The 27,744-nt window shown below is 39.6% G+C and overlaps 1 protein-coding gene across 8 annotated transcripts in view; it reads right to left on the reverse strand.

Moving 5' to 3' along the window:
* tnk2b (tyrosine kinase, non-receptor, 2b) overlaps positions 1-27,744 on the reverse strand; it is a 72,569-nt gene that overhangs the window by 44,309 nt on the left and 516 nt on the right. Inside the window, exons 2-4 of one of the 8 annotated variants that reach the window (XM_041992220.1) lie at positions 14,998-15,212; positions 6,312-6,379; positions 237-448 (exon numbers count right to left, since the gene is read on the reverse strand). In XM_041992220.1, the coding sequence (XP_041848154.1) occupies positions 237-317 (81 nt within the window). In that variant the 5' untranslated portion in view covers positions 318-448; positions 6,312-6,379; positions 14,998-15,212. Of the gene's footprint in view, positions 1-236; positions 1,518-6,311; positions 6,380-14,997; positions 15,213-27,744 lie in introns of those variants that run through there. The other 7 variants (XM_041992219.1, XM_041992218.1, XM_041992225.1 and 4 more) reach the window with 7 other exon arrangements.

The raw sequence follows: 27,744 nt of genomic DNA on the forward strand, positions 1-27,744 counted from the left end.
ATCAAGATGCACAGGGATCTGCAACCCAGGAGCAGAAGGTTAGGGTCAAGAAATCCAAAATATTAAGGAAACGGTCCACAGAAGGTTGTCCTGCTAACCCACTACAAATAATAATAAAATAATTTTCTGTGCAGTGATAAACCATAAATCATCCTCAGTAAAATCTTACTGATGTACGAAGCTCAGTAAGAACACTACTGTACTACTGTATAAACAAAGGAACTGCAGAGGTCTACCTCTTCATCATCGCTGGCCAGGCGTTGGTAGTCAGACTCGGACGTCTCCTGCAGTCTCTGGTACTCTGCCGTCTCCCCCATCGTGGGGCTGCAGCACCTGGCCGGTACCTGCCCAGGGCTACGTGTCCTCTAAGACCTCAATTAGCAACTGCTCCAGTCAGCAAGCAAACCCACGCACTCAGCCAGCCAGTCAGCTCGCTTCCAGGTCCATGCTGTTGTTAGGAAGACAAGTACAGTACAGTATATACAGGATTATTTCAGATGGCTTGACATGATGTCTAATAATTTAACCCCGTTGCCGCTTCACCGCGTCCCACATCGCCACCTTCATCGTCTTTGTTTGTGTTGAGGCAGTATTTGCTGAAAACAGCCGGATGAAGAGTTCATTATTTCACACATTTACAGGTGCTGCTCACTGCGGTAACAGCAAACCTGAGGCGAGCTGCAGACACAAAGCTCAATGCAGAATGAGCAGTGTCAGTTCCTTTCGTTGGAGCAGGCGGGAGTTGTTTCCTCCTCAGCAGAAATTAACAAGACAATCCACAGTTTGCCCTTTTCGCTTGTCAGTAGCTTTCGTCCTGAAGAAGCATCAGCTGCTAGAAAGTGATGATTCCAAATTCATTTAAAGGCAAGGAAATTCCCTCGGTGGTTTCCCGGAGCTGCTGCAGTCACAAGGAGCATTAAGCTGATGCAGCCAAGGTGTGGCAAGAAGGGCCAAAAATCCAGCTGACTGTTTCTGTCATCTCATCAACGTCTACGCTCAATCTCTGTCTGGCTCTGCGCAGCTCATCTCTGCTGTCACCGTCTCTCTTTGACGGCCGTTCATCCTGCCTCCGTGCTGACGCATGCTCTTCTCATCCAGCAACCCTCTCTCTCTCTCATTATTATTCTATGCCACAGGCGTCACTCCAGTCAGCTCACCTCTTACACATCCACAGGAGAGAAACATCACAGCAGCAAGGGAATCATCTCTTCCAGGAGGGTTGCCATTTCAGACCTTTTATTTTATTTCATCTTTGTGTGTTTTGAGCTTCTGTCAAGTCGGACCAACAGTTCAGATCTTTGGGGGGGGGGGGGGGGGGATTTTTGACACAGCTTTGCCCTAAATGGGTTCCATGATTGCTCGGTCGATGCCTAATCCCTTGCTGTTGTTGTTTTGGCCTCCTCTCCTCCTTTCATTCCCTCTAACCCGCTTTCCGCACCCGTCCACTTTTTTTTTCTCCCCCATTTCAGTCCCAGCTCAATGATTTGGCAAGTGGTCGCCTCCTCTATTACCGTGGCAACATCAACCAATCCCACCTACTCAGTCCTCGGGAGTCCTGCGGTCACAGCGTTCCAGTCAGCTGCGGTCCTGACGGAGGCAGCCAATGACGGCATGGCAGGCCAGCGGGGAAGGGAGGGGGAGGAGCCATGCTAGTGAGAGGCGGGGGAGTCCTAATGAGGAGAGTTAATCTTCCCTCTGAGAGGGAGAAAAACATGGCCATGCTGCTTTGTGTGTGTTTGTGTGTGCATGTGCATTAAAAAAAAAGCACTGATCCACTACAGGGAGAGAATCCAGGCCATCTGGATCTTTGCTGAGTGGACATCTGGATGGAGGGTAAAATAGCATAAAAGAACAATGTGGGTGTGTGTGGGTGTGTGTTAAAGGGTGTGTGTGTGTGTGTGCGTGTCAGTGCCTTCTTGTCTTTGACAAAGTTTCACTGTGAGCATTACAGATCAAACACTGAAGCGACTGAGTAAATCTTTAACGACACAATGCGTGCTGAGTCATACATGATCTTTTTCTCTTCCCAGCCCACATCTTCATCCTTTGCTCCTCTCTTTCTACCACTTGCACTCTTGTTTTCCTCATCTCAATCCTCTCTCCCTCTCCGAGTCCATCGCCGTCTTGCTGATGTCCTGAGGCCAGTTGTTTGCAGTCCACTGAACAACTCTCGTGTTTCGCTCTGCACTTGAATCTGGTCCTCAGAGGGCTAGCTGTCCCGCTGCTAATCACATAAACAAGCATGCACCACCGAGCAAACACATGACCACCCATATGTGGGCATCTGTACGAGATGCAGCAATAGAGAGAATATTTATGGTTTGTCTCTGAGGGAAGAAGTTTTATTGCTGCTTAGTCTTCTTACATCTGAATCCTAAATCAATGCTCCTTATCAGAGCCTCCAGGGTTCAATCTATGGCTGCAAATGTTAATGGCTCTCTAATGTCAAAAGCCTCGTTTTCTAGCTTTAGTACTTTTAACTGATCTGTCTTCTCATGTTTCCGTTTACATTTCATAAAGAAATGGTGCGTTGTGTTAGGAATGTCATAACTTGATTTTAAAATTAATCAAGATATCAAACGTCATCATTAATTGATGATAACGATTCCCAAATATCATTACTTTTCATAAAGGATTACATCTAAAACATACCTGCAGATCATCTCAACTCATGTTTTGAGCAAAAACAGAGTTGCACAACATCTGTGTGTTTCTGGGACTTTGTTCTGCATCGGTTGCAGAAAGGCGTGTTGGAGTGGAAAAATATGACAGAGGAGGAGTTATTCCCACCAGACAAACAGATTAAGTCATATTTGTCCGATTGGTTATAGAAAAAAATGACCAAGGTCTCATTAGCTGCGTTTCCATTACCCTCTAGAATTGTGCAAAACCTAAACATTGCAATAAAAAACTGGTCAGAAAGTTGCCATTTGGAATGACTAGAGTTGTGTGTCATGTTTGTCTTCTGATTTTGTTCTACACAACAAAACAACTGCATGAGCACTCTTCCAAGAATGGTGATTCCATACTTTTTGCCAGGGGTTGTATGGTTATCGCACACTAGTGATGCATGAAAGAGTCGGCTCTGAGAGCCGATGCTTTGTATTGAATCAGAAGAACCGGCTCCCAGTTTTTTTTCCTTTTGCTGATAGCTCTCAGTGCTCAGCCCCAGCTCGGCTGGATTGGCCCCCCCATGGACAATCAGATGTGAGGATATAGGATCATACCATTATGTGAAAACAAAGAGGGGGGGAAACCAGATCAGCCATCCAAAATGAGACATCTTATTTTTCTGAATGCCATTCTGCACTGGGGACATTAATGCTGCTTTGAGTTTGGTTCTCATTCTGTTTTGTGGATTTGTCTGCTGTTTATTGTTCAGTTGTGCAATATAAGACTTTTGTTGAAACAGTAAACAAAAATAAGTTGTTTTGTATCAGAATTAATGCATAAAAAGGAGGCAAATATAAGGCTTCTGGTAAAAATGCTGAACACAAAAGGGTTTTCAAAACACAATTCATTCATTTTTGAGGAGTTAATGTAAATTATAGGGCTAAAAAAGATGCTAAATTAAGAGCCGTTCAGGAGCCAAAAGAGCCAGCTCTTCTTTGGGAGCCGAGCCGAAAGAGCCAGCTCTCTGAAAAGAGCCAAACATCCCATCACTACCGCACACATTCAGCGAGAGGCTCCAGAAATCCTCAAATATAATCACAAACCAACCAATCACAAGGGAATACATCCGGTAAACCGAGCTGCATGGAGGGGTGCACGTCGGGTCTGGAAGAGTTGTGCATCAAGCCTCCACGGATCTACACAGAGCATATGGCGGTGACCAACCTTACACAGACGCCGCACAAATATAAATCCAGTTTTAGATTGATCGCAAAGGTGCAGCCATACCTCCACCTCAAAGAAAATTATTCATTCTTTATCAGCTTTCAACTGGATTACTAGAATGTATTTTATATCTATGTTGGATAAGTCGTCCCCGTCTCCTTCAAAAGAGCTGCAGCTCATATTTTAGCTAGCGATGAAAAGGAATGAGCACATGACTCCAGTCTTCACTGGTTCCCAGCCCATCTCTGAATTTATGATTTAATTGCTCATTGTAAAAGGTTTAAATGGACTGGTACCATCTTATTTAGCAGATCTTTTGAGCATCCACACCCGTTAGAGAAACATCTAGGTCCAAAGTTGGTCCTCGAGGGCCACTGTCCTGCATGTTTTCCGTCTGCCTGCTCCAGCACACCTGGCTCATTTTAAATGGATCCAACAGCCTGTGAAGTTCTGCACAATGACTCCTTAATTTGAGTCAGGTGTGTTGGAGAAAGGACCCATTGAAAACCTGCAGGATTGTGGCCCTAGAGGACCAAACTGGACACCCCTGATCTAGGTGATCCAATGACAAATTGTGTTAAATACAGGATAAAATGAGGATGGGGTCACTCAGGCCTGCTCACACTTTTCTTGCTCTCCTTGTTTCTGGAAAACAACATATCTTTTCAAAAGCAAGCTCCAAATTCAGGATTCACAGAAAAGCTCCTCCTCATCTGTTAATGCTGATTTCTGTAGGAAAAGTGAACAGAGCTGCTGTAACTGGAGCCTCACAACTCAGGATCTGTGCTGGGAGTCGCATATTTCTGCTCCACAAAATGGAGACAATCATGTTCCTGTTAAGCTGGATAGATCACCACAAAGTCAAAATAAACTAAACAAAACCAAACAAAACAAAACAAAACAAAAAACAAAACAAACTAAAATAAAATAAATGTCAAAGCAATTAATTAATTATACTTTCTAATGGTCAAAGACTTGTGTGATTTCCCAGTATCACGTAGCAAATCAGAGCTCATGCACATTTTCAGTGCCAAGTTAAATTCTTAAGAGCTTTCTGTTCAGCAGTCCCAACATAAATTGTATGCATCCCTTAAAAATTTTGTATGATGACTTTTTTCTGAACCATTGCTTTTGTCCCTCCATAGCAGCCACATTTTAGCTTTTGCATGTAGTTTCATATTTTTTACTCCTCTTATTTCAAACAGCCAGCTTAGGCTCATGAAAGAAATATCAGGTGTTTTGTTAATTTTATGCCAAATGAAACGTTCCCTTTTACAACCACTGGCAAAAAGGAGGTAATAAGTAAGTAAGTAATATTAAAAGCTCTTAGGATGTCAAGACATTTTATTTTAAGCACAAACAGTGGAATATTCCATCGTTGTACCTCTAAAAGACGTGTATTAAAGCCATGTGTGAACATGCAGAGTTGGGACTTTCCACCTGTGATCTTATCAGCCAGAACTGATGATCATACCAGGTCTGAACAGCCTCTCAGTCCAACATTTTCATTAAAACACAACTAAGCTTGAATACATACCAACTTAATCAGAGCAGCTTTAAGATGTCTTGGGACGGTGAGATTCTCATCATGGATGCAGCCGAAAAAACCTGCAGCAACTGTGTGATGTTGTCATGTCAATATGGAGCAAACCCTCTGAGGAATGTTTCCAACAACTTGTTGAATCAATGACACTCTTGTGTCAATGTGTTTACTCTTGGTTTAGCTAAATTTATATTTAAGTTGACCTGTTTGATTGTTCAGGAGGTCAGTTTGTTTGTCATGTTCATTCGTTTGCTTTAGTTCATTCTGATTTTGAGTCTAGTTAGTTGGCTCTTCTTTTATCAGTTTGTTTAGTTGAACTTTAACTTTACTTGAAATTAGCAGTAGCACACTGTCTTTATATTAAAGTAAAAATGTATACTACAGCGACATTGAAGAGAAGTTGAGCATTATGAGAGCAACTGTAGAACAGAAGAGAAGCGCCGGCTAACCGAGGTTATAATGTTTTTATGTGCATTCACAGCTGAGTTTATTATATACTCCATCACAGACTGTAGCTGCTTGATTAAACTTAAAGCTGGACAGTTTTCAAACAATCATTGTACTTCTAGTATATTTTCAATCTACTGTGAATAACAAAAGTATGAGTATCTTAGGAAAAGGGGAAAAAGAGGATGCAGACAAACAATCAGTGAGATCCCTGATGTTCCCAAAAAGGAAAATCTAGACTTCCATTATCAACCACATATAAGCTTTTCTCCAGAAACCTGGAAAGCCCCTTGAAAAACCAAATTCTGGGGCATCAGCCTTTGACCCTACAAACTCCATGTGTCTTGTGTCAGGGGAAGTTGGAGCCTGTTAAAACATGTAAAACGCCTTCTCCGTCCTCGTGATGGAGAGTGCAGCAGACAGGCTGTGGGTGTAATGATGCATTGCTCCCCGCCCAAGTATCACATGATGTCTAAAATCCTACCTTTTAGAGACAGAGACTCCTGGGCCCCTCCTGTCCATTTACGACCACTGGTGGGCAGACTTCGGGCTCTGGGGGCAACATTAAGCATTTACACAGGAGCTGGAGGAAATCCCTGTAGTCTACGATGGACATGGGGCTCATATGGTGGAAATATAATCAGGGTAGTAGCTGGTATCTCGCACATAAAGAAAAAATAATGCAACAAAACTACATAATTCAGGTAGTTCCTATTAAATTAAGCCCCAAAATGTAAATATGATGGCTAGTAATAAGTTGGTTTTACCTTTTTGAGATAAAGTACAAAGTAAATCATCTTTTAATAAAAACAAATAGCAATAATTTATTCATTTTTTAAAAAAATGATTTAAAACATTTTTTGAAAGCAGCTTACTAAGACGACTTCCCATTTTTACAAAAACACACACAAGAAAGAAAAAATTCAACTTTACCATTTGTTCTATTCCATTTCATAATTTCATTTCATTTCATTTAATACAAATTGATTGGCTGACACTAAAATATTATTTATCTCTTAGCTTCTGCAGAAATTAGAACAATATTACAAATTATTTATATCTAAAGCAAGGTTAAACTTTAGATTTGTTTTGTAAAATATAAAATTTTGCCTTTGTGGCCGGAAAATGTCGCATCAAGACAGATGTGTTTCTCCTGGTGTGACTAGTTTAAAAAAAGTTGTTTTTTTTTATCTCAAACATTTCAGATTTTTTGTTGCTGTTTTTTATTTTGTTAGATACAACAGAAGTATATCATTGCGCACAAAAAAAACTTTATTTCCTTTCCTTAAGGATCAAATTCTTATTGATCAAAGATCTTAAGTCTTTAATATCTAATAATGGATAAGTTGCAGTTTAGTTTCAGGGTTTCAGGACAAATTTTTTCATGAAGTTTGTGAAGAGATTTTTTTTACGGGATTGGGGGGGGTCCTTTTTGTTTGTCTGTTTGCCCATCCAAAAAATAAATAAATATGCAATAAAATTTCATTACTGCGAATGGAATTACCAACAGAGCTTTCAAACTGTTCTGGAAAAGGTCAGTGTGGGTATGTGTGTGTGTGTGTGTGCGTGTGTGTGTGTGCCATTTGCCATTGTCTTCTCTCCCAACACCTCAACTGGTGGACTGGGATGCCTCAGTACAGCAACGGACGCAAGATGACGTCAGACCAGCGACATCCATCACTGATCAATACGTCCGATTTACATGACATGAACTTTACAAATAAAACTGCCTTCTTTGTAAAACAAAACATGTTGCCAAATAATTATAGTAGTTATTCTGTCATGTTAGAATGCTTCAATAATAATAATAATATAAATTATTTCTGCACAGAACTCTCACGTTGTCAAAAGCAATATTTCTTCTTAAAGGTCATCATAACACCCAAACTTCAGGTCAGAGATTAAATCTTGTTGTCTTTTTTAAACCAGCCGACACGTTGACAGATGATCGGCTGCTTGAGAACGAGCAGCGACTCTGTGCAGCTGTGCCGTCAGTGCTGCTGGGAAAATGTTGACACAATAATAATGTCATGAGCAGTCAAGAAGCTGATGGAGCTGTGGGTGGGGTGTGGGCTGCACACAGCATCTCTGTTTTGACTATATTTTCACTCTTACCATCAGCAGGACAGAACTGGAGTAAAACCTGGCTGCTGCTCCATGTGCATCAGTAAAAACTAAACCTCTTTTCTGTCCCTAAGTCCTTATCCCAAATCCAGCAGATTACAAACCTTGATTAGATTACAGAGTACATTTGGGGTGTTGCTGCCACCTTTGGAAAAGACAACTTGCTTTGAAACCACAACTTTTAGAAAAGTCTTCCAAAAAGTGTCCGTTGTCTAAAGCCTGATTCACACTTTGAGGTTTTAAACCCACTAAAACGTTGAAGTCTCTAGATCTGATGCCAGCTGGTGGTTCAATCGGTAACCAGTTACTAAGTGTAAAAGCTATAAAGACAGGATTTGACATAACGATACCATCAAAAATCGCTCAAGCTCAGAGGAAAACCTGGCAAAGAAAAATAAACAAACGCACAACAAACGTCAGTCTGCTCAGTAAATCCAGTAGAATCCCATTTTCCCTTCAGGTTTCCTGCATCATAACGAGCACAAGCTGGTGGGAAAAAAAAGCAACCAGGTGAGCAAATCGGACTAAGTCTGCTTGTATCGTGCATGTTTTAGCTTTGCTGTAGAGACAGATTTGTCTACATGACAGCACCGGATTGATAAGAGATCAGTCAGATGAGTCGATCGGTTCGGTCTGGAGAAAAATCTCCTGTGCACTCCTGTCACAGATCAGCTGTTCAATATGAAAACACACACTTTTAAAAGTCTTGAGAACAAGAGAAATTGGCTTCATGTGAAAAATGCCATTCTTTTTAAATCTTGTAATCTGAACTTGGATTCAAACAAAATGATAGATTTGAAGCGAACAATTAAAAAAAAATATCTGTTTTTCAAATCAGGAAACTAAAAATACAAAAACCTCTGCAGCTCATAACAGAAAAGCTAGTCCTAAATAAACACTTAAGTTTCACAGGTAATGTTCTTATTAGCACAGATTTCTTTTCCTGTTACTGATTTAACAGCAAGAGAACAAATGGATTTTTTCTTTATCACCGCTTGTCCTATGGCAGAACATTTCAGTTTATTAAATTAACCTGAGGAATGGAAACATAAACATCGTTTGGTAAAGCTTGCAGTGATTATCAGAGCGAACAAGTTCATGTTTTTAAAGGCGTTTTCTGGTACCGCAAACACCAGTTTAAGTAGCCTAAACCAGCAGTTCTTCAACCTTTTGAGACACAGCCCCCAAGACTGCATACACTGGTGTTCATAATCTTCAGGAATAAGGGGGATAAACTGGTTTTTGGTGGATTATGCTCACAGATGTGACAAAGCCCCCATATGCCGAGATTCAGCTTCTCTTGCAGAGATCATGCTAAATTCTAAATTTTATTTGACTGACCGAAACATATTTTTTCTTTATTTAATCCCAAAAAGAGGAAAATGTATATTTATGTTGCTATTTATTTTTTATAAATAATATATTTATATTTGATTTATTAATAATTAGCTCAAGTGCAAATACTGTCCTAAACAAAACAAACAAAAACATTTACAATTTCTTTTCAGTTTTTCACAATTTTGTTAAGAAAATTATGTTGAATGAAATTATTTTTTAGTGAGGAACATTAGCTTAAAGAAAAGAATTTATTATTAATTTAATTTATTATTAATATTATTATATATTATTAATATATTTAAATTATTATTAAATTATTTTGATCCTCAGCATTAAAACAAATTAAAAAAAAAACTCAGTAGGACACACATACATTTATTATCTCTTTATTGAAGAGTGTTTTTTATCCTGACTTTATCATCTGTTTGAGACAAATTCAGACCGAACGGCGACCATAATGAGGAAAAAAGTTGTTCTTCAAAGATGCCCTGAATCCACGAGGACAGGGATCAGTCAGCGCGGGGCGTAGGGTCATAACACAGAAACTATATTTCAAACTAAGTTGTCAGGAGAAATAATATCCTCAGCAAATCCTCTCTCATCACCCCTTTCACAGAAGGATTTCCACTTAAGCTGAATCAGAGGGGTGCAGGCACGCTCAGCAAATCCACTGTGGACAGAGGTGTGTGTGACCGAGCGATGAGGACATGAAGACAGGGTGTGTGACAGAGTGAGAGTCAGACAGATCTCCATGCTATCTAATCCTGGTTCCACCTCGTCTTTCTAGGAAGCGTTGATGCGGAACGTGAAAGCGCATGGTGTTGGTCCGCTAAGATCCTATCAGGTTCAAATCTGCTGGTTTCTTCAACTGGAGCATTTTTTAATGAAATGGCTTATATACACACGATTCTTGGAAACTGGACTAATGTGGATCATGTAACGGATTTATTTGAATTGGATTATAATTGGACTGAATCTTTATAAGTGACTCGAGATGACTGTCAAATGAAGCTGAACTGAATAAACAGGTGGGATTTAAGAGGGTGGCCTAAAATCCTGCAGGCCAACACCGGGCCACGCAAGGTGACAGGATTAAGAGGGACAAGAGACCAGGACAAGGGTCCCGGTGTCTCACCTAATCTGTATGTGCAGTTTTGACAAGGTCACAGGTGATGAGGTATGTAAATCTTCAGGAACGAAAGCCCCTCTGCATTTTGGTGCCATCACACGTGTGTGTGTGTGTGTTGACATTGGAGTGACACTGAGCATGCCAACTCATTCACACACCAACCCAGCTGTCCGGGAATCAAAACACATCCCAAATATGACTCCGTCATGTGATCTGAAACTGGACAATGATATTAATGACCAAAATTATTAGATTATCATATTGTGTAGTATAACATCAACTTAAACGTTTTTTTTTTGTTGTTTTTTTGTGTGTGACAAAGCCTGTTACATTCTTGGATGTGAATAAGAAGGTGTTAATCAGTCTGGAAACAGCTGGACAGATGTCAACAGAAAGCCAAGCCAAACTACGTCTATTTAAACTCCAATCCTGGCCAGAGCACCGACAGCCGCCATCAAACAATGTTTTTGACCGTCTAGCTCAAACTACAGCACTGTGTAGCTCCTTTGATTTCGGGAACAGTCCTCAAGGCTTCTTGAAGGACTTTCCAAAGCTTTTCTTTGGATGACAGCTGCATTTTGTTCTGCTGTCTGTCAGTAATGTTCAGGTCCAGGCTCTAGGGAGGATTCATCACTTCATCAAGACCTGTTGCTGTCGAATTTCAGTCCAGTTCTTGTGTCATTTGGCATACCTCAGCCTGTTTTTTCTCTGTTTCTCTTCCTTAAGAATGTCTTCTTGACGGCCACCTACCATGGAGACCATTTCTGATGAGGCTTCAGCGAACAGTGGATGGATCAACTGAAGGTCCAGATGCGTCTCTCAGGTCCTGCGTCAGGTCTTTGCTGGATTTGTTCCCATTTCTCACATAAGTCACCGTCAGACACAGTTGCTGTAGATTTTTTTAGTCCCAACACTTCTTTTGTCTAGTTTCCTCAGATGTTTAAACACTTTGAAAATTGGGGAACTTGGAGAATAAATGGTGCCAAACCTATGTGCTATTTTTGCTATTATTTCTGTGCTATTTTAGAAACTTTTTCTGAACTGTCTGGACTAAAACCTCTCTAATTTTGTTCTGCGTCACTTTCTTATGCTTTGCAGAGATAACATTTACATATTCTACTTTGATTTGATAGAAGTTTAGAGTTACAGCTGCACCATTCCAAAGGGATATTTATATCATCCTTAAGGTGTTTATTTATTTTCCTTTAGGCAAGCCTGAAACTATCATCTAAATTTATTCTTCACCTGTAACACATATACCGATGTTTACATGTCTTAACAAATGTCACTTCATGACTCCAAAAGTATTTAAATACACCTTGTGGTTGCAGAGATATACTCATGTACTTACTGTATGGGTATGCAATTTTAGGCACAGGGCTCAGAGTGTGAAGGACACACTGGATATACCGTGCTACAAACACATTATTTTATGTCATACTGTGTTATCTTTGGTATTTTTCAGAAATGCAACTAATGAAATTAAATCTTTGTGACAGGCAGCTAATATCAAAGAGCCCTAAGACACTGCAGTGTTCAGTATTGGTTCTTACGTATAGATACAACACTAGCTTATCCCTTGAGTTGGAGCCTTTTCTAATCCAGTAGGATAATAAACAAACAAAAAACTAATAAAAAAGCTCAGGACAACTTTAAAAAATTACAAGACAGTCCGGCTACTTGGAAGTGAAATACTGAAAAATAAGAAGCTTGAAATTATTATTTTCATATATGTCCTAAAGTCTCTGAAAACACATTAAACGATTCTTCTACACACGCTGGAAGTTTCTGTCTCATCAATACCAACTCTCCAAGTTCACATATAGCACACGGGAAAAAGCTTCATGTGGATAAACATGCAAAGCTTATACAACTAACCAGATGTCTGAAATTAAAGTGTTCAATCTGTACTTGCTGTTACACCGTGTGGCCCCGTGGGGGCAGTCTAAGGCAGGGAGACATTCAGTGTATTATGTAGGCATGTTTAACAGGCAGGTGTAAGCTTTTCTCTCTTGCATTGAGAATATGATCCAATAGAGCAGGAAAAACATCTTTTAAAACCTGACTTATGAACTACTAGATTTTGTGTGTGTGGGTGTGTGTGTGGTGGGGTGGGTGTATGTGTAACCCAGAAGCTTTCAACATGTCCAAATAATTTGAAAGTAATTGGACTCAACCAGTGATGGGGCAACTGATGTCAAGTCAGGTGTTAATACTATAATGTCTGTCTGCAGCTTCTCAGGCTGTACCCTTTACTAATTTTAGAAAACACAGACATTCCCTGCCAAGGACTGATACTGGCAAGCAGAAGAGTGCTTCTTATCCTTTAACTTGGCGATGAAAGAAGAGGAACAAGAACCGTCTGCTGGCCAGGCTGGAGCGCAGCTATTTACAGAGATGTGATATCCTGTAAAAAGTCGAAGTTGAAAGTTTCTGTCTCGCTCCCTTCACTGCAGCTGCCAAGAAATAAAAACGCTTACATTGTTTTTCTTTGTGTATAAGGAAGAGGTAGGGCTGTGTGTGTGTGTGGGCGGTGATGTGGGCTCAGTCAAGGACCTGCCAACAGAATTGCATCATCACTCTCTACAATGCTGTGCAAGTGTGGTCAATATGTAAGCTGTTCTTCCGGTCCTCTTTACACCAGCGAGTGATGGAGCAGAGCCACAACAGAAGAGCGAAAATACCAAAACACCCTGCAACACTGACTGTTTATTTCCATGTGAAAGGGTCATCCACTACCATCTAGTCCATCTTTTAAAGACATAGACACCATTTCACACAACTTTATCTCCTTAGGTTTTAACCAAAAATCCAGATCCAGACTGTACCGAGCCTCAGTGGTCAGCATTTTTAAATAATTTTGCTTGAAATGTCCTTCCCTGGTTTTCATTTCATTATAAATTCTTCCACTCGATAAACTCACAATGTAAAGCAGTTAGTTATGGTAGTTAAGATTTCTGGAGGACTGTACTTCGTACTTGGAAGTAAAGTGACAGAAATCTGTCCTTTGAAGCCTGGGAACGTAGAGAAAGCAGAGATGCAGACAGGAAATAATGTGAAATGTGCTACTCGGGACATCTTTCTGCTATGATTCATCGTCAGACCCCAGCTCATCTAAAACGGAAGAAGAGCTCTGTCTGAGGTGTAGCGCTTATAGATGATCAGACTTAAAAAACTGGCCAAAATCAGAAGCATGTGATCCCAGTCTGTTCATACACTGGTACAAAAGTTTATCATGCAAAACGACAGGAAGCTCTGTTCCTCTAGCCTGTGTCTGAGGTGCTGCTGTCACATGGTGATCTATTACAGGGTCCCTCCGTAAGGAAATCTGATGCATTACCAACACAGCTAACACACAATACACCCGACAGACAGACAGCTCGCAGAACCTCAGCGGGGGAGCGGTAATGCAATACCAGTCTATCTGCTCGGAGGATCAGAAAACGAAAGAGGATTATGAAGAAAAACAACAGTTAAGGTAAAAGGAGGAAGACAATCGAATGAAGGAGAGAAAATGATGATTGACCTGCAGGTAGACTCAAGCAACGGGTGGTGGGGGGGGGGGGGGGGGGGGGGGGGCCGGATGCAAGTTCATGGTTAAAATAACACTTTGCTCTCTCACACCCACATATACGCTTTGGACTCCCAGAGGCTCCCTTTCCTCCAAGTTCTCCTCTGTCAGTCTGGGCCCCCAAGGCCCTCCAAGCATTCGGAGGCACTCTCCACAAAAAGCCCGCTCGCTGATCCCTGCTGCTATTCTGGGAGCTTCCCTCTTGCTTCCCAGCTCCCATTCAGTCCCAGTTCCTCACTTGCATGTTACTTACTTCATTATATTCACAGTTCTTATTAGAAACAAACATTTAATCTAATTTTTAGTATATCAGTCCCTAAAAGTAAACCACACGATGAGTTTGTTCCTTTCATTTTCTCTCCACTGCATGTTAAAGCGCCTAAAACACACACAAACATAATGGTTTCTATTTGTACCGACGCCCGCACACACCTGTTTGGGAGTGTGCAGCCGGCCAGCATCCGGTGCGTGGGTCTGTTTGTGCCTGAGGAACAAGAGGTTACTGTTAAAGCCACCAGTGTGACTCTTCCTCCTACTCTACCTCATAAGTCATAGACTGCTACTCAGTGGCCCAAAAATAGAAGACAAACAAATCTGGGACGTGACAGATTCCTTTCAAACACACAAACCAAAGCTTAATGAAACAGGAAAGGGTCAACCGCATCCACCATCTATATTTATAAATAGAAAAGAACACACTCAGCAGGTTTTTACACTTTTTCTCCCTCATTGTGTCATCTGTAATGTTCGTACAACGTATGACATCATCCCCAAAGTTTGATCATCAACTTTCTCTGCACTGTTTGCTCTGTGATCTCATGTCTGCATGAATAACACACACACACACACACACAGTAAACAGACAGTATGAAGATAAACTTCTAGACACAATGACGTAAACATGCATCAAACTCAGTCACACCCAGCTGCACTGAACAAAAACTGATAGTTATCGTCTGGTACGCTGGATAAATGATCAGGCTGAGTGTGTAAACACACACTTCATACCTGCAATACCTGAGCGGCAGAAAGCTGGTTGTCTTTCAGCATCTGCTCTGACACTAAAGATGCTCCAGACAGTCAGCCGCATGCAGACGAGGCCCCCAGTCCACCGAAGCCAGCCGAGAGTCGAGTTCCCGGCACTGCGAGGTTGTCGCCCGCTCACATGATTTCATCTCCGTCCATAGAGGAGCATAAAAACAAGAGTTTGCAGCTTGAAGTGGCTGAAAAACACAAACAAAAATGGTCCAACTGAGTAGAAATTCTGGTTTTTGATTGATTTTAACTGTACTTTTAATAAAAAAAAAAAAAAAATTTAAAAAGTAAAATAACTTTTGTATTATGTAAACAACAAAATGCAATTTTGCATCTATAAACAAAACTAAGACACAAATAATTCATCCAAGTTTCTGCACTGAGATCCAACAGCAAATGAATGACGTCTCCGCTCACCCCTCAGACTGTAAATCCAAAAAAATAAATTAAATAAAAATGTTTGTGTCTCCAAATATAGAACAGCATCAAAGAGCACGTGGGTGCACTTTTGTAAATAAAAGCCACACTACAAAACCTGAAATCTGAACTATATGAAATTTTAAATCAAGACAAAAGCTGCTAGCTTTTTATATTTATATATTTTTTTTTATATTTATTTTTTTTGTTTGTTTTTTTAAAAGTCCTTGTTCTGCTAATTATTTAACACATTTCCACACAAGCTGAATGTCCCATTTTCCTCATCAGTTAATAAAAAATTTAGATTCTCTTCACTTAAAGCAAAAAACGTTCAGACTAAGAACACAATTGTTTTAAAGTGTCTCTTAAATGGTGCATTTAATGAGCCATAAAAAAACAATACTATCAGCACAATGCAAGTTAAAAAGAGGAAAAAATGTAAAAATAAAAAAAAAATAAAAAAACGTTTGATAAATAAATAAAAGCCAGTCCAGTTGATGGCTAGCTGGTTAATTGTTGCAGCCACAGTGTGTAACCTCAGTGAGCCATTAAAAATTTTAAATAAATAAATAAAATAAAAAGTATAATTTATTCAAAAATTAAGAAAAAAACAATTTTTTATTAATTTATAGGTTCAATTTGTTTATTTGTCACACACACAAGATGGCAGTGAAATGCAGTCGGAGGATGTGCAATCACACATTTGAAGAAGAAGCTTTATTGTCATTGTACAAAAAGCATCTCTGTCTCTATAGCAGCTACAAATTCACAATGTTACAAATGAATAAATAAAAATAAAACTATAAGTAATAAATATTAAAGTGCTGTTAAAATGTTACACATAAAAGAATAGTCCATAATAAAACTAGTACAAAAAAACTGTCGCAGGTCAGGCTGGGAGGTAGTAGTGGATGTGTGTGTGTGTGTGTGTGTGTGTGTGTGTGTGGGGGGGGGTCATGCTCTACATTTAACACCCCATAAAAAACACCTACAGGAATAAACTAGAAAAGACACAGTGAATATAAATATAATGAAACAGTGTGCAGTAATGTATATCCTATGAACAGACTGTTAACAATATATTGAATATTTATAACCTAAATATATGTGCTACTTCAGAGCCAGAACTCTGCTGTCTTTTAAGAGAAAAGTACTTCAGGATCACCAGTGTGTACTTGATAAACATGCAAATAGAGGACAGCAGCTTTTATTTGTGTTAAAACTGAAGTAAGAAGATCAGAAACATGTTTAAATCCACTACTTGAGCAACTCCTCTTTCTATGAAATGTCCTAGTTTTGAACCCTGTGTCTTCTGAAGTGATGCAGAAACTGTCAACCCCTGACATAAATTAACCTCGGAGATAAGTAACTGATACCACCGCTGCAGAACTTAAAAGTAAAAACCATGAATTTCATCATCAGTCCACAATATAAACACCTAGTAGAGCTAAAGGAGATTTGACATCATTCTGAAACATTTAAAAGCTCTTCACACTCTGCCCTGCTCAATCAATAAACAGTTTAATCGCTACAGGAAGCAACTTCGAGCCTCGGATGTGAATCGACTTGACATTTTTCCACGCCAGGTCTGGGGGCTGGGGCAGGAATGCCTGAGGGGCTCTCTGCAGGAGAAAGCAGCATGAATGAACATTATCCGTTTCACGCAGACACACAAGGACATAGTCCACCCACCACCTAGTGAAGTAGCTGACTGGAATCCTCAGTGTCAGAGGAGAAGCCCACAACAAGGAGAAACACCGAGCTATTCTTTCCCCCTAGGGCTGCGCCACAAATGAATCTTTGTTGGTGACATAACAAAGCACGTATATAACTGTGAGCTCTCCAATGGGACAGTAACGCACACTAATAACATTCATAGGCGTGAATTGTAAACAAATGCACACACTCAGTCTGGCAGCTTTTAAAAGTGATGAATGGCTCCTGGGTTGTCAATTATTTATTGACAAGCACAATTCATATAAGTCACCTCTTTTGTTATTGATAAAAACCTCCAACATGAGAGAGCCATCACACAGTTTTAGCCAATTTTAACACAGAGAAGGCCAGTTGGTTGCTGCAGACCCTCACCTGGTAAATAAATACCACAAACTACCAGCCAGTCACCACAGAGTGTAAGAAAGGCCAAACAATAAACTCAGAGGACACTGAAAACTAGGGCTGGGCATCATCACTAATTTACTGAATCGATTCGAATCACAAAAGCCTAATCCGATTCGATTCAACATCGATTCATTTACAGTTAATTATGTAACACCGCCTAGTTTTCTTGAATAATAAAAACATTCTCAGATAACTTTTTTATTTGTATATAAAACACTGAGTTCATTTATTTGACAGTTAAAATCAGTTATCTGGGAGTAATCAGATTACTTTAATAATCTGATTTGACATGTCAACATTCATTTCTAAATTACCAGAACAATACAGCATTTCCTCAGATTCAGAGCCAGAAATGCTGTGATGGAGGAAAAACAAAAACTCTCAAGACAGAAAAAAGTGAAACTTTTTAAATGTCCTGATGAAACCGGTTCATTCAGCGGAGTCGCTCTAAGTATTCTTAAAGTTCAGATCTCATATGACGTGTTGATGTTATTAAAGCCTACATAGAATATTGGATCCATTTAAACCCATAATACAGCTCAGAAATTTCTTCAATGACGTAAGTTGAGCTTGTTCAGCTGTGAGGGTTGCCATGACGATCGTGAGGCTATCGGTGAGCAGGAGAAATCATCCATCTGCTCCTCTCTGGAGCAAGATGCTTCCATCTTCAGCTGCCTGACAGAATTTAGAAAACTCTCTTATTTTTGTCTGATTTTCAGCTGGTTGACATGTTTTCTGACACGTGCACTCTGTCCTCTGACACAAACCTGTGTGTGTGCGCATGTGTCTGTGTGTGTGCTGACTGCCGTGGACACACAGCAGCTATGACATGTCATCATGTAAATCAGATAAATAGCATCAGACAGATAAAACGATGAAGTGTAAACCTGTTCTAGAGGAAATTTGACTTTGAGTGACTGTATCGGATTTATTTTTAACTTCATGGATGGTGACATCACTTCCTGTTACTGAATGTGACTGCGCTCCAGTGGAGGTCAGTGTGTATTTTCTTATCAAGCACACTTACATTAGATCTGTAGGAAATTCATAGTCTGTTGGAAAACCCCGACAGCAGTTACCAGGTTCTTAACAAACTCCTTTCTGTACTACCAACTGCTGGCCTCTACAGTCTGTTAACCTCTTCATCATGAGGCCCTATTTTCTGTGTCCTGTCTGAAATTATATAACCAAAATACAAGAAGTATAATCTTGGTCTAAAAAGAAAGACACGTCAGATTATTTCATAAGTGTCAGAATCAAGATATGTGTTATTGTGTCAGAGTAAATTCACCTGGAACATAACAGAAAATGTAAATGGTTATCTTCAACTAAAAGAAAACCACATAAGCCCAGTTCATCTAGGAATTAGTAAATTAATGTCTGATAAAGAACTGTGCAAAAGTAGAAGCTAAAAAATTTACCAGAGCAGTTTTACAGATGTTTAATAGAGGTGTTACACGGGTAAATATCTCAGGGACCCATTGGACCAACCTCTATAAACAGTCAGTCAGGAGAGAATCAAGAGATAGCCCCTAAATTAATTCATCTTAGAAACACCACGATGATCCAGAAAGAAGTGAAGCCCTAGATAGCCTATTATCATCAGAGTGACTTCGCTATACAACCTCATTCATCTCCATGGAAGCTACCAGGACCTTCATTATTCATTTCAAACAAAGACAGTCACAGGAGAACACATTAGAAGATTTTTTTTTTCTTTTCAAGTGGAATAAAACTTCATACAAAAAAAAATACATAAAAAGCATAAAATAAGAGGAAAACATGATCTATGATTTGTGTTTTTTTCCCTTTGCGACTCTTTAGCTGACAGTTTGCAGAGTTTTTGTCCCACCGTGATGATACTGGGAATATTGGGCTAATTTTGGACTTTAGTTTGCACACTCCGTCCACATCGACACTGCTGCAATAATCCTATGTTGAAATGTCAAATATGAACTTGTTTAGAAACTTGGCTCAGTCGTGGAGTCGTTGGTGTGAAAGAGCTGTACAACACAGATATTTTCTCATATTTTGAGGAACTTTGATCCAATTTATCCACTGTGGATTAATGCAATGCAAAGTCCTTCATGCTACACAAATGCTAAACTAGCCTGAATTTACCCAACAGTTTGTGACGTCTGCAATAAAAACAAATAATATCTTAATGATTTTAGTCTCTTCCCAAACGCTCAACATTTTGAAGTGTTTGATACGATACAGTCACATCTTCCCTCTGAATCTATTTTCAACTCATTTTGGCATCCTAGCAATAAGGAGGATTCTAGCTTTTTACTATCCATTAGGGATGCACCGATATGAAAATTTTGGCCGATACCGATATCCGATATTAATATTGTTGTTATGGCCGATAACCGATATTTACAGATGTCAATATATGTATTTTGTTTTAAAAGGTTTAAGATTATCAAATTCTGTACAAAGTGAAAATAAAGCAAACATTAGGGGTGTTAGCTTCCCACCATTGTTTGTGAAGTTCTGGATGGCAGTTTTTCAGATGACATATCAAATTTGTGGTGTTATATGAGTTGACACGGCATCCTCCTCGCATTACTTCGACTTTGCAGATATTGCATACTGCTTTTTGAGTACCTTCTTTTTACACCGTGAAAAATTACCACACAGCTGAAATTGCTTCAGTTACATCCCACAATGTAGTGCTGCATCGCTGTCACATGTCCAAACATGGCTGCATGGCCAAACCTTCCAACACACGTCCACAATCAGCAATTATACAAAAATAAATATCGGCTGTTAATATCGGCCCAGTTTTGCTTATCGGACCGATACTGATATGTTAAAAAATGGCTAACATTGGCCGATACCGATATTAATGCCGATATATCGTGCATCCCTACTATCCATGCCCCGAAAAACATCCGCTGGATAGGAGATTCTTTATAACCTGGAAAAGCTCAGTGTCACTTTTAGGCTCCTCCAAGTTATTTCAGGGTGTATGGAGCCTGCTTATGTGCTCAGTTAACTCCTTTAATTTATTCTATGACCTGTTTGAGAACGTTTTCATCAAACGTTGCACCATGAAGTGACCTCATACACCCATTAGCTACCTATGCCCCCCCCACAGTTCATTGTTATTGCTATCAGGGAAGTGGGTTGGGAATAGCTACATTAAAAAACTTTAACTGTAATGCTCTTTATCAAAACAATAAAAACAGAGTTTAAATCATCTGAGGTTGTCCTGCATTTCATAGAAAAAAAATAGTTACTGAAGCAAATGTGTAGACCACTATCAACAGTTTAAACCATGCGTCATGCTCTTTGCATCTAAAATCAAATCAGGCTGCAGGAAAGACTAAACCAGACATTCTGTAAATGTTACTTACTGAAACGATATCAGTGGTTAATCCTCTCATAGCTCTCTGCTGTAGTAAATAAAGTTTATTGTTAACCAGGAATCATCAGACTGGATAGAAGTGTTCCTACTGATGTGTTTCCAGCTGCTGATTCATCTACTGTTCTCCTAACAGAGAAGCCTTTCTGTTGCCCCCCTCCCATTGATGAAGTCCACATGGCACCACTCACAAAGAAAAAGAAAGTTGCATCATCTTTAGTTCAGCAGAAACTCTTGAACAGACAATAGTTGTTGAGAACTAAAAATGCTTTCAAAGACTTAACTGATGCCCGAATTTACACCGTTACAATGTTTGTTTGATCTGTCACATAACTGGGTGTGTAAAGGGCTTATTGTTTTTGTTCTGTGATTTTTTTTTTTTTTTTTTTTCATTTTAATATGCATTCATTTATACTATGTAAAGCACTTTGTGTTGCCTTTGCATGAAAAGCGCTTTATAAATAAAATAAATAAATAAATAAAATAAATAAATAAATTTGATAAATTTGATTTGATCTTCTCATGGCACAAACAATATGAATTTAAATTCATTACAACTAGAGCTGGGTTTAAAAAAATCGATTTGAATGGACATAATTATAATTGATCCAATACTGATTCATAAAACTCGGAAATCTTAGTTTTTATACGTTTCCTTTTTCCGTGATCAGACTCTCATGTGACTTACTGATGCACATCCATGATGAGAATCTCCCGTTCCACCACGTCCCAAAGCTGCTCTACTGGACTGAGATCTGGTGACTGTGGAGGCCATTAGAGTACAGTGAACTCACTATGTTCAAGAAAGCAGCTGGAGATGATCTGAGCTTTGTGACATGGTGCATTATCCTGCTGGAAGTAGCATCAGAAGATGCTACACTGTGGTCATAAAGGGATGGACATGGTCAGCAACAATACTCAGGGAGGCTGTGGTGGTTAAACCAGGCCACGTTGGTACTAAGGGACCCAAAGTGAGCCAAGAAAACATCCCCAACACTATTACACCACCAGCAGCCTGAGCCATTGATACAAGGCAGGATGGATCCATGTTTACATGTTTCCACCAAATTCTGAGCTTACCATCAGAATGTGGAGTTGAAATGGAGACTCATCAGACCAGCAGTGTTTCTCCATCTTCTATTGTCCAGTGTTGGTGAGTCTGTGTGAATTCTAGCCTCAATTTCCTGTTCTTAGCTGACAGGAGGCACCCAGTGTGGTCTTCTGCTGCTGTAACCCATCTGCTTTAAGGTTGGACGTGTTGTGTGTACAGAGACACTATTCTGCAGACCTTTGTAGGTATTATTGGACTTCCTGTTGTCTTTCTATCATCTCCAGCCAGTCTGCCCATTCTCTTCTGACACCAATAAGACCTTCTGGTCCAGACATCTGCTGCTCTCTGGATATTTTCTCTTCTTCAGGCCATTATCTGGAAACCCTACAGATGGTTGTGCGTGAAAATCCCAGTACATCAGCAGTTTCTGAAATACTCAGACCAACAACCATGAAACGTTCAAAGTCACTTAAATCTCCTTTCTTCCTCATTCTGATGCTCAGATTGAACTTCAGCAAGTCGTCTTCACCCCGTCTGCGTGACTACATGCACTGAGTTGCTGTGATTGTCAGACAGCTAATTGTATTAAGAAGTAACTGAACATGTGAACTTAATAAAGTGGGTGGTCAGTGTTGTTAGGTGCCAAATTTGATAATAATAATGAAAACTCATTGCATAATTCTGATGTTCAGGTCATTGTAGTAATCAGTAGTAATGTAGTAATTTGAGATTACCGGAAAGACACCAGGCCAGTCAGACTCTCTTCTCTGGATAAAAGAAAGCTGACCTGCGAGCTTATGTGATACAACACAGGGGAGCTACATGAGAAAGAGGATATACCACAAAGAGTTGAAAAGAGTGGAACCCAACACTATTTGCTGGAGGTGTAAGTCCCAGTGATTTACTCTCAAAGAGAAAAAAGTAGAACCTTTTTCAATAAACTTCCGGCTCACATCATATCCCCAACCGACATTCTTAATTACCAACTCATACCAAAAGCAGCTTGAATGGCTCTGAGTCATCAATGGTTTTACAATATTTTCTACTCATTCAGGAAGCTGGCATAACACCGCCACGGACTGACATCCTGTTGGGAAATTGGCACCATATAATCTGGCAGCGTTCCTGCACTGCTAACTGCTTGCTCGCCACCGGGCCAGCACTGACAGACAGTTTCCTCTAAATAAATACCCCATCTTCCTATCGCCTGTAATCATACCATCTCGGGGCAACAATAACTGTTTAAACATGCTGAGAAGACGACCCTGGCTCATTCATTTTCTGTCAGCAGCTGTAATTACACTCCACACTGCTTTAGGTTTCTTCATATACAACATTACGGCTGCAGAACTGAATGGGAGAGGTGGCTACATATATCACTTTTAACTACTTTTTTTTTTTTTACTGTCTTGATGAAGTCGTGATTAAATATGAAGTAAATACACAATAGTTTACTGCAACTGAAGGCCTCGCAAATATGGGTAAATAAACACATAATTCAGTCTATTAAATTAAATTAAATTAATTCAGGGCTATGTTTAGTAGTGAAGAGCATTTCCATATGCACAATGTTGTGTAGCCATAAGAAAACTGGAGAAAAGAGCTTCAGTTTTCTAGGGAGCATAAAGATCGGACTCTGGATCAATAGAAAAAAGGTCATGAGGTCTGACGAGTCCAGATTTACCCTGTTTCAGAGTAAAGTAAGAAGAGGGGCAGATGAAGTGATGCAGCCATCGTGCCTAGTGCCTACTGTACAAGCCTGTGGGGGCAGTCTATGATCTGGATTTGCTGCAGTTGGTCAGGTCTAGGTTCAGGTCTCGGTTCAGCAACATTATGTGCCTAAAGAATGAGGTCAGCTGATACCTGAAAATACTGAATAAGCTGATTATTCCATCTTCCCTGATGGTACGGCCATATTCTAAGAAGACAATACCAGGATTCATGGGGATCAGATTGTAAAAGAGCGGTTCAGGGAGCATGAGACATCATTTTTTACACATGGATTGGTCACCACAGAGTCCAGACCTCAACCCCATTGAGAATTCTTGGGATGTGCTGGAAAAGGCTTTGCGCAGTGGTCGGACTCTCCCATCATCAGTACAAGATCATGGTGAAACTTTAATGCAACTCTGGGTGGAAATAAATCTTGTGACATTGCAGAGGCTTATTGAAAAAATCTAACAGCTAATGCTGCCGTAATCAAAGCTAAAGGCGGTTCAACAAAATATCACTGTGTGTGACAAGAAAATACATACTGTACATGTTTTTAAATTACTTTTGTCCTTGTGGGAAAATTTTATATGTAATCCCAGCTTAAGCTAATACCATGTTGCATGAATTGTGTTTTACTAATGAAAAAATTACACAAGAGACAAAGCTAGTCTTTCTACTCGTGTACAAAACACAATCAAAGCACTTTAACGCTCCAAAACAGATGTGTTAACTCCAGAAACACCTCAGCTTTTACTTCTTAGTAAAATCACACGGGTGCTTGCTGCTGTAACACACTCAGTGTGTTGTAAAACTCTGCAGCCTCAACCACCTTTCAATGTCACAATTATACTGACAAGAAAACTAAAGGAAGTCAAAGTGAAGTCAACAGTATGTTTCCTTAATCACATCACAGCCTGAGAATATGTAAGATTAAAAACTAGCATCATCCACTGCTGCGCAACTAATCTGTCTCTGTGCACTCTGCAGTGAATCACAAAGTCATGCACACACAGGTGGAGGAACAGGAGCTTTGACCTCAAACTGCTTCAGTTAGCAGCCGTTATCGTAAAGGAAGTTAAGCTTGTGTCTGTAGTTACAATATAATGCTCCACACATGTGAACGTGGTTCAGGATATCCTGTATTAAGTTAGAAAAGAAAGCAAACAAGCTTTGAATTTTCAGACTCATACAAACAATATAACATACACCAGTGAGTCATTATTTAACCAAATCTAAGCCAAAATACAAAAGCAGTTTATAGAAAACTACAATAAATCTCCCAAAACATGAATCAACAGCTTGTAGAACCACTTTTAGCAACAAGAGCTTAAAGAAATCATTTTCTGTAGAATATTATCAGTTTCCCACATTGCTGTGAAGGAATTCTGCCCACAATATTGTTTTATTATTCATGCAACCACATTTCAGCCACACCGAGTCATTGCAACACCTTGATTCTCTTCTTTTTTTAGCTATTCTCTTGCAGATTTCCTGCTGTGTTTGAGATCATTAGCCATGTTTACGTGCACATTTCTTCAGTCGGGTTACAATCCGATCAGACCTGTACTGTTTACATAGGCCGTAAAAAATTTAGACTGGTTATGTTGGCCGTTTACATGCATCACATGCTTAAACAGAATAAATCATTCTGCTATGCACAGAATTGCCTGACTGAACAGCAGCAGAAGAAGAAATGTTGATTTTCCATGTAAACAAACACCACTGCATGTTCATTGCTATCTTACCAATTTCAGTTTCCCCCTTAATCATTTTAAGTTCTTTTAAAATTTCAAGTTATGTGTTTGTATCACATACTGACCGCTTCTGTTTTGGCAACATGTCTTCCACTAGCTGTGGGGTTTTTTTGTTTTCTTTGAGTCCAATACAAACCATAACATAAAGTGGGGTATTACGTTACATTAATAAACGGCTGACATAACAGGCGCAGTGAGAATAATTTCTAGCTGTATTAGATAAGTGTTTCCACACACACCCATCGGAACAACAATTAGCATAACTAACCAGTCTTAATCGGGATTAAATTTACATCCGAATGAGTATGATTTGATCAGACTCTTCCGATTGGTAACTTTACATGAAGCATGTTTATTTCGATCAGGCTTTTAATCTGCTTGTGTCCATGTAAACATGGCAAATGATTGCAAGGTGTCCAGATCCTGTGGCTGCATAACAAAAACCAAACTGTCACCACTCCATCCAGGTGATTGACAGCTGGTATGAGATATGCATGCTCTTGAGGTGTGTGCACTGCATACAGTAGTGTATTATGACCAGAGGGCTCTGTTTTTGGTCTTGTCTGCCTGTGCTAGAGATGTAGACTTTCATTTTTGCAGTTTCTTAGACAAAAGGATGATTGACAGCTGTCCTTCCTAATCTTACTCACTGCAGAATGATGGACTCCAAGAAGTTTTGAAATGGTTTTAAAACCCTTCTAGATGGATGGATGGTAACAGTTGCTTCTCTAAAGCCCCGTTTCCACCAAGTTGTCCAGCTCTGTACAGAACGGTATGCACTGTTTTGCATTTCCACAGGCAAAAGCTTGGTAAAGGTGCCAGAATATCCTACTTTATGAGAGCCCTTCTGTTGGGGTCACAACCTTACAGATGTGACCCTAAGGGGTGGAGCTTGACACGCTGCAATCCATTAATTGGTCGAAATAATTGTCACTTCCTGTGCAGCAGCTCCATGATGAACTATACCATGGATTTTTGTTGTTAAAAGCCACATGTCAAGAAGAAAGAACACAAACTGTGAGATGTTTGCTTTTCTTCTTTTGTTTCTGTGTCACATTCTTAGCTGATGATCAATTGCTATCTGACAGATACCCCGCCTCCCAGGGAAGGATACAGCTGGCAGTGGAAACGCAATAAAAATCAAGGTTTACCAAACCATCCCATCCCAAGTCGGACCCCTTGGTGGAAACAGCTAGAGGTAAATGTTAATGTCTTTCCTCCTTGGAATTTTATTAACGCTCCAGATGAGCAAACTACTAAAGCTTTTGTTTTCAAAGGAGCTAGCAGTAGCTTTGTTTTAGTTAAAAATGTAATTCATAAAATGAAAAGAAAAAAAAAAAAAAAAAGAAAATAGACCAGGTTCATGAAAGACAGTATGGTTTGTTTTCCACAGGATAACCATGACATTTACAGCTCTGGCAATAGTGAATCTTTGATTCTGTTCATTTAAAAGCCACAATAACAGTGTAAATCAAAGAATTAATCCAAGCTGAAGCCTTAAACATTTAAAAATCAAGATTTCTATCTGCTGTACAACACTGACCACCTGGATTTTGTTAGGGTCAGACTGATTTTAGTGTCAAACACTGGCAACCATTTAATAGTACCAATGAAAGAGACAATTATGTGAAAATGGATTACATAATGCTACACATAAAGCTATAAACATTGCTGACAGATCTAGAGATAATGACAGCTATCAAGGCATGCTGGCATGTGTAATGAGGGGAGTTAATGTGGAGCAGAGATGGATGAGTGCATGTAGACAGGAGAAAGGGAGGGAGACAACTTCAAGCATATAACAGGGGATTTTTGCTAATCTTATTAAAGAAATCTAATTTATTTACTTAGTTAAATTTTTTAAGGTTTCCTCGTGATGAGGACCAGACTGGACTTACTGTGTATCAGTAGTTATTAGTCAATGCATTCATTTACACACTTCCTCTACCCTTACTCATCCTGTCTGTACTGCTTTGTCCAAACAGTGTTACCCAAGTCATAACCTGGATAATGTTAACTAGTTAAACTGGTCATATTTCCGTGTTGTGGGGGAACCAGCTCTGGTTTCTTGGAGGTAACTTAGCTTTTGTAGCCAATTTAACTTAGAAATTTTGCTTTTAATCTCACAGTTTAGCTAAAACTGCAGTTAAACAGACTTTAGCCATCATTAAATTAAACATGTCTCCATTTATCGCTGCGAAATATAAAAAACATCTTCTGTTAAAACGGTGTACTAGTTTAGTTAACTAATTAAAACAGTCATTACAGCTCTTCTGCATACACCTGTGCTGCTT

This window comes from Melanotaenia boesemani, chromosome 8 (genome assembly GCF_017639745.1).
Source record: "Melanotaenia boesemani isolate fMelBoe1 chromosome 8, fMelBoe1.pri, whole genome shotgun sequence".
Classification (NCBI taxonomy): Eukaryota; Metazoa; Chordata; class Actinopteri; order Atheriniformes; family Melanotaeniidae; genus Melanotaenia; species Melanotaenia boesemani.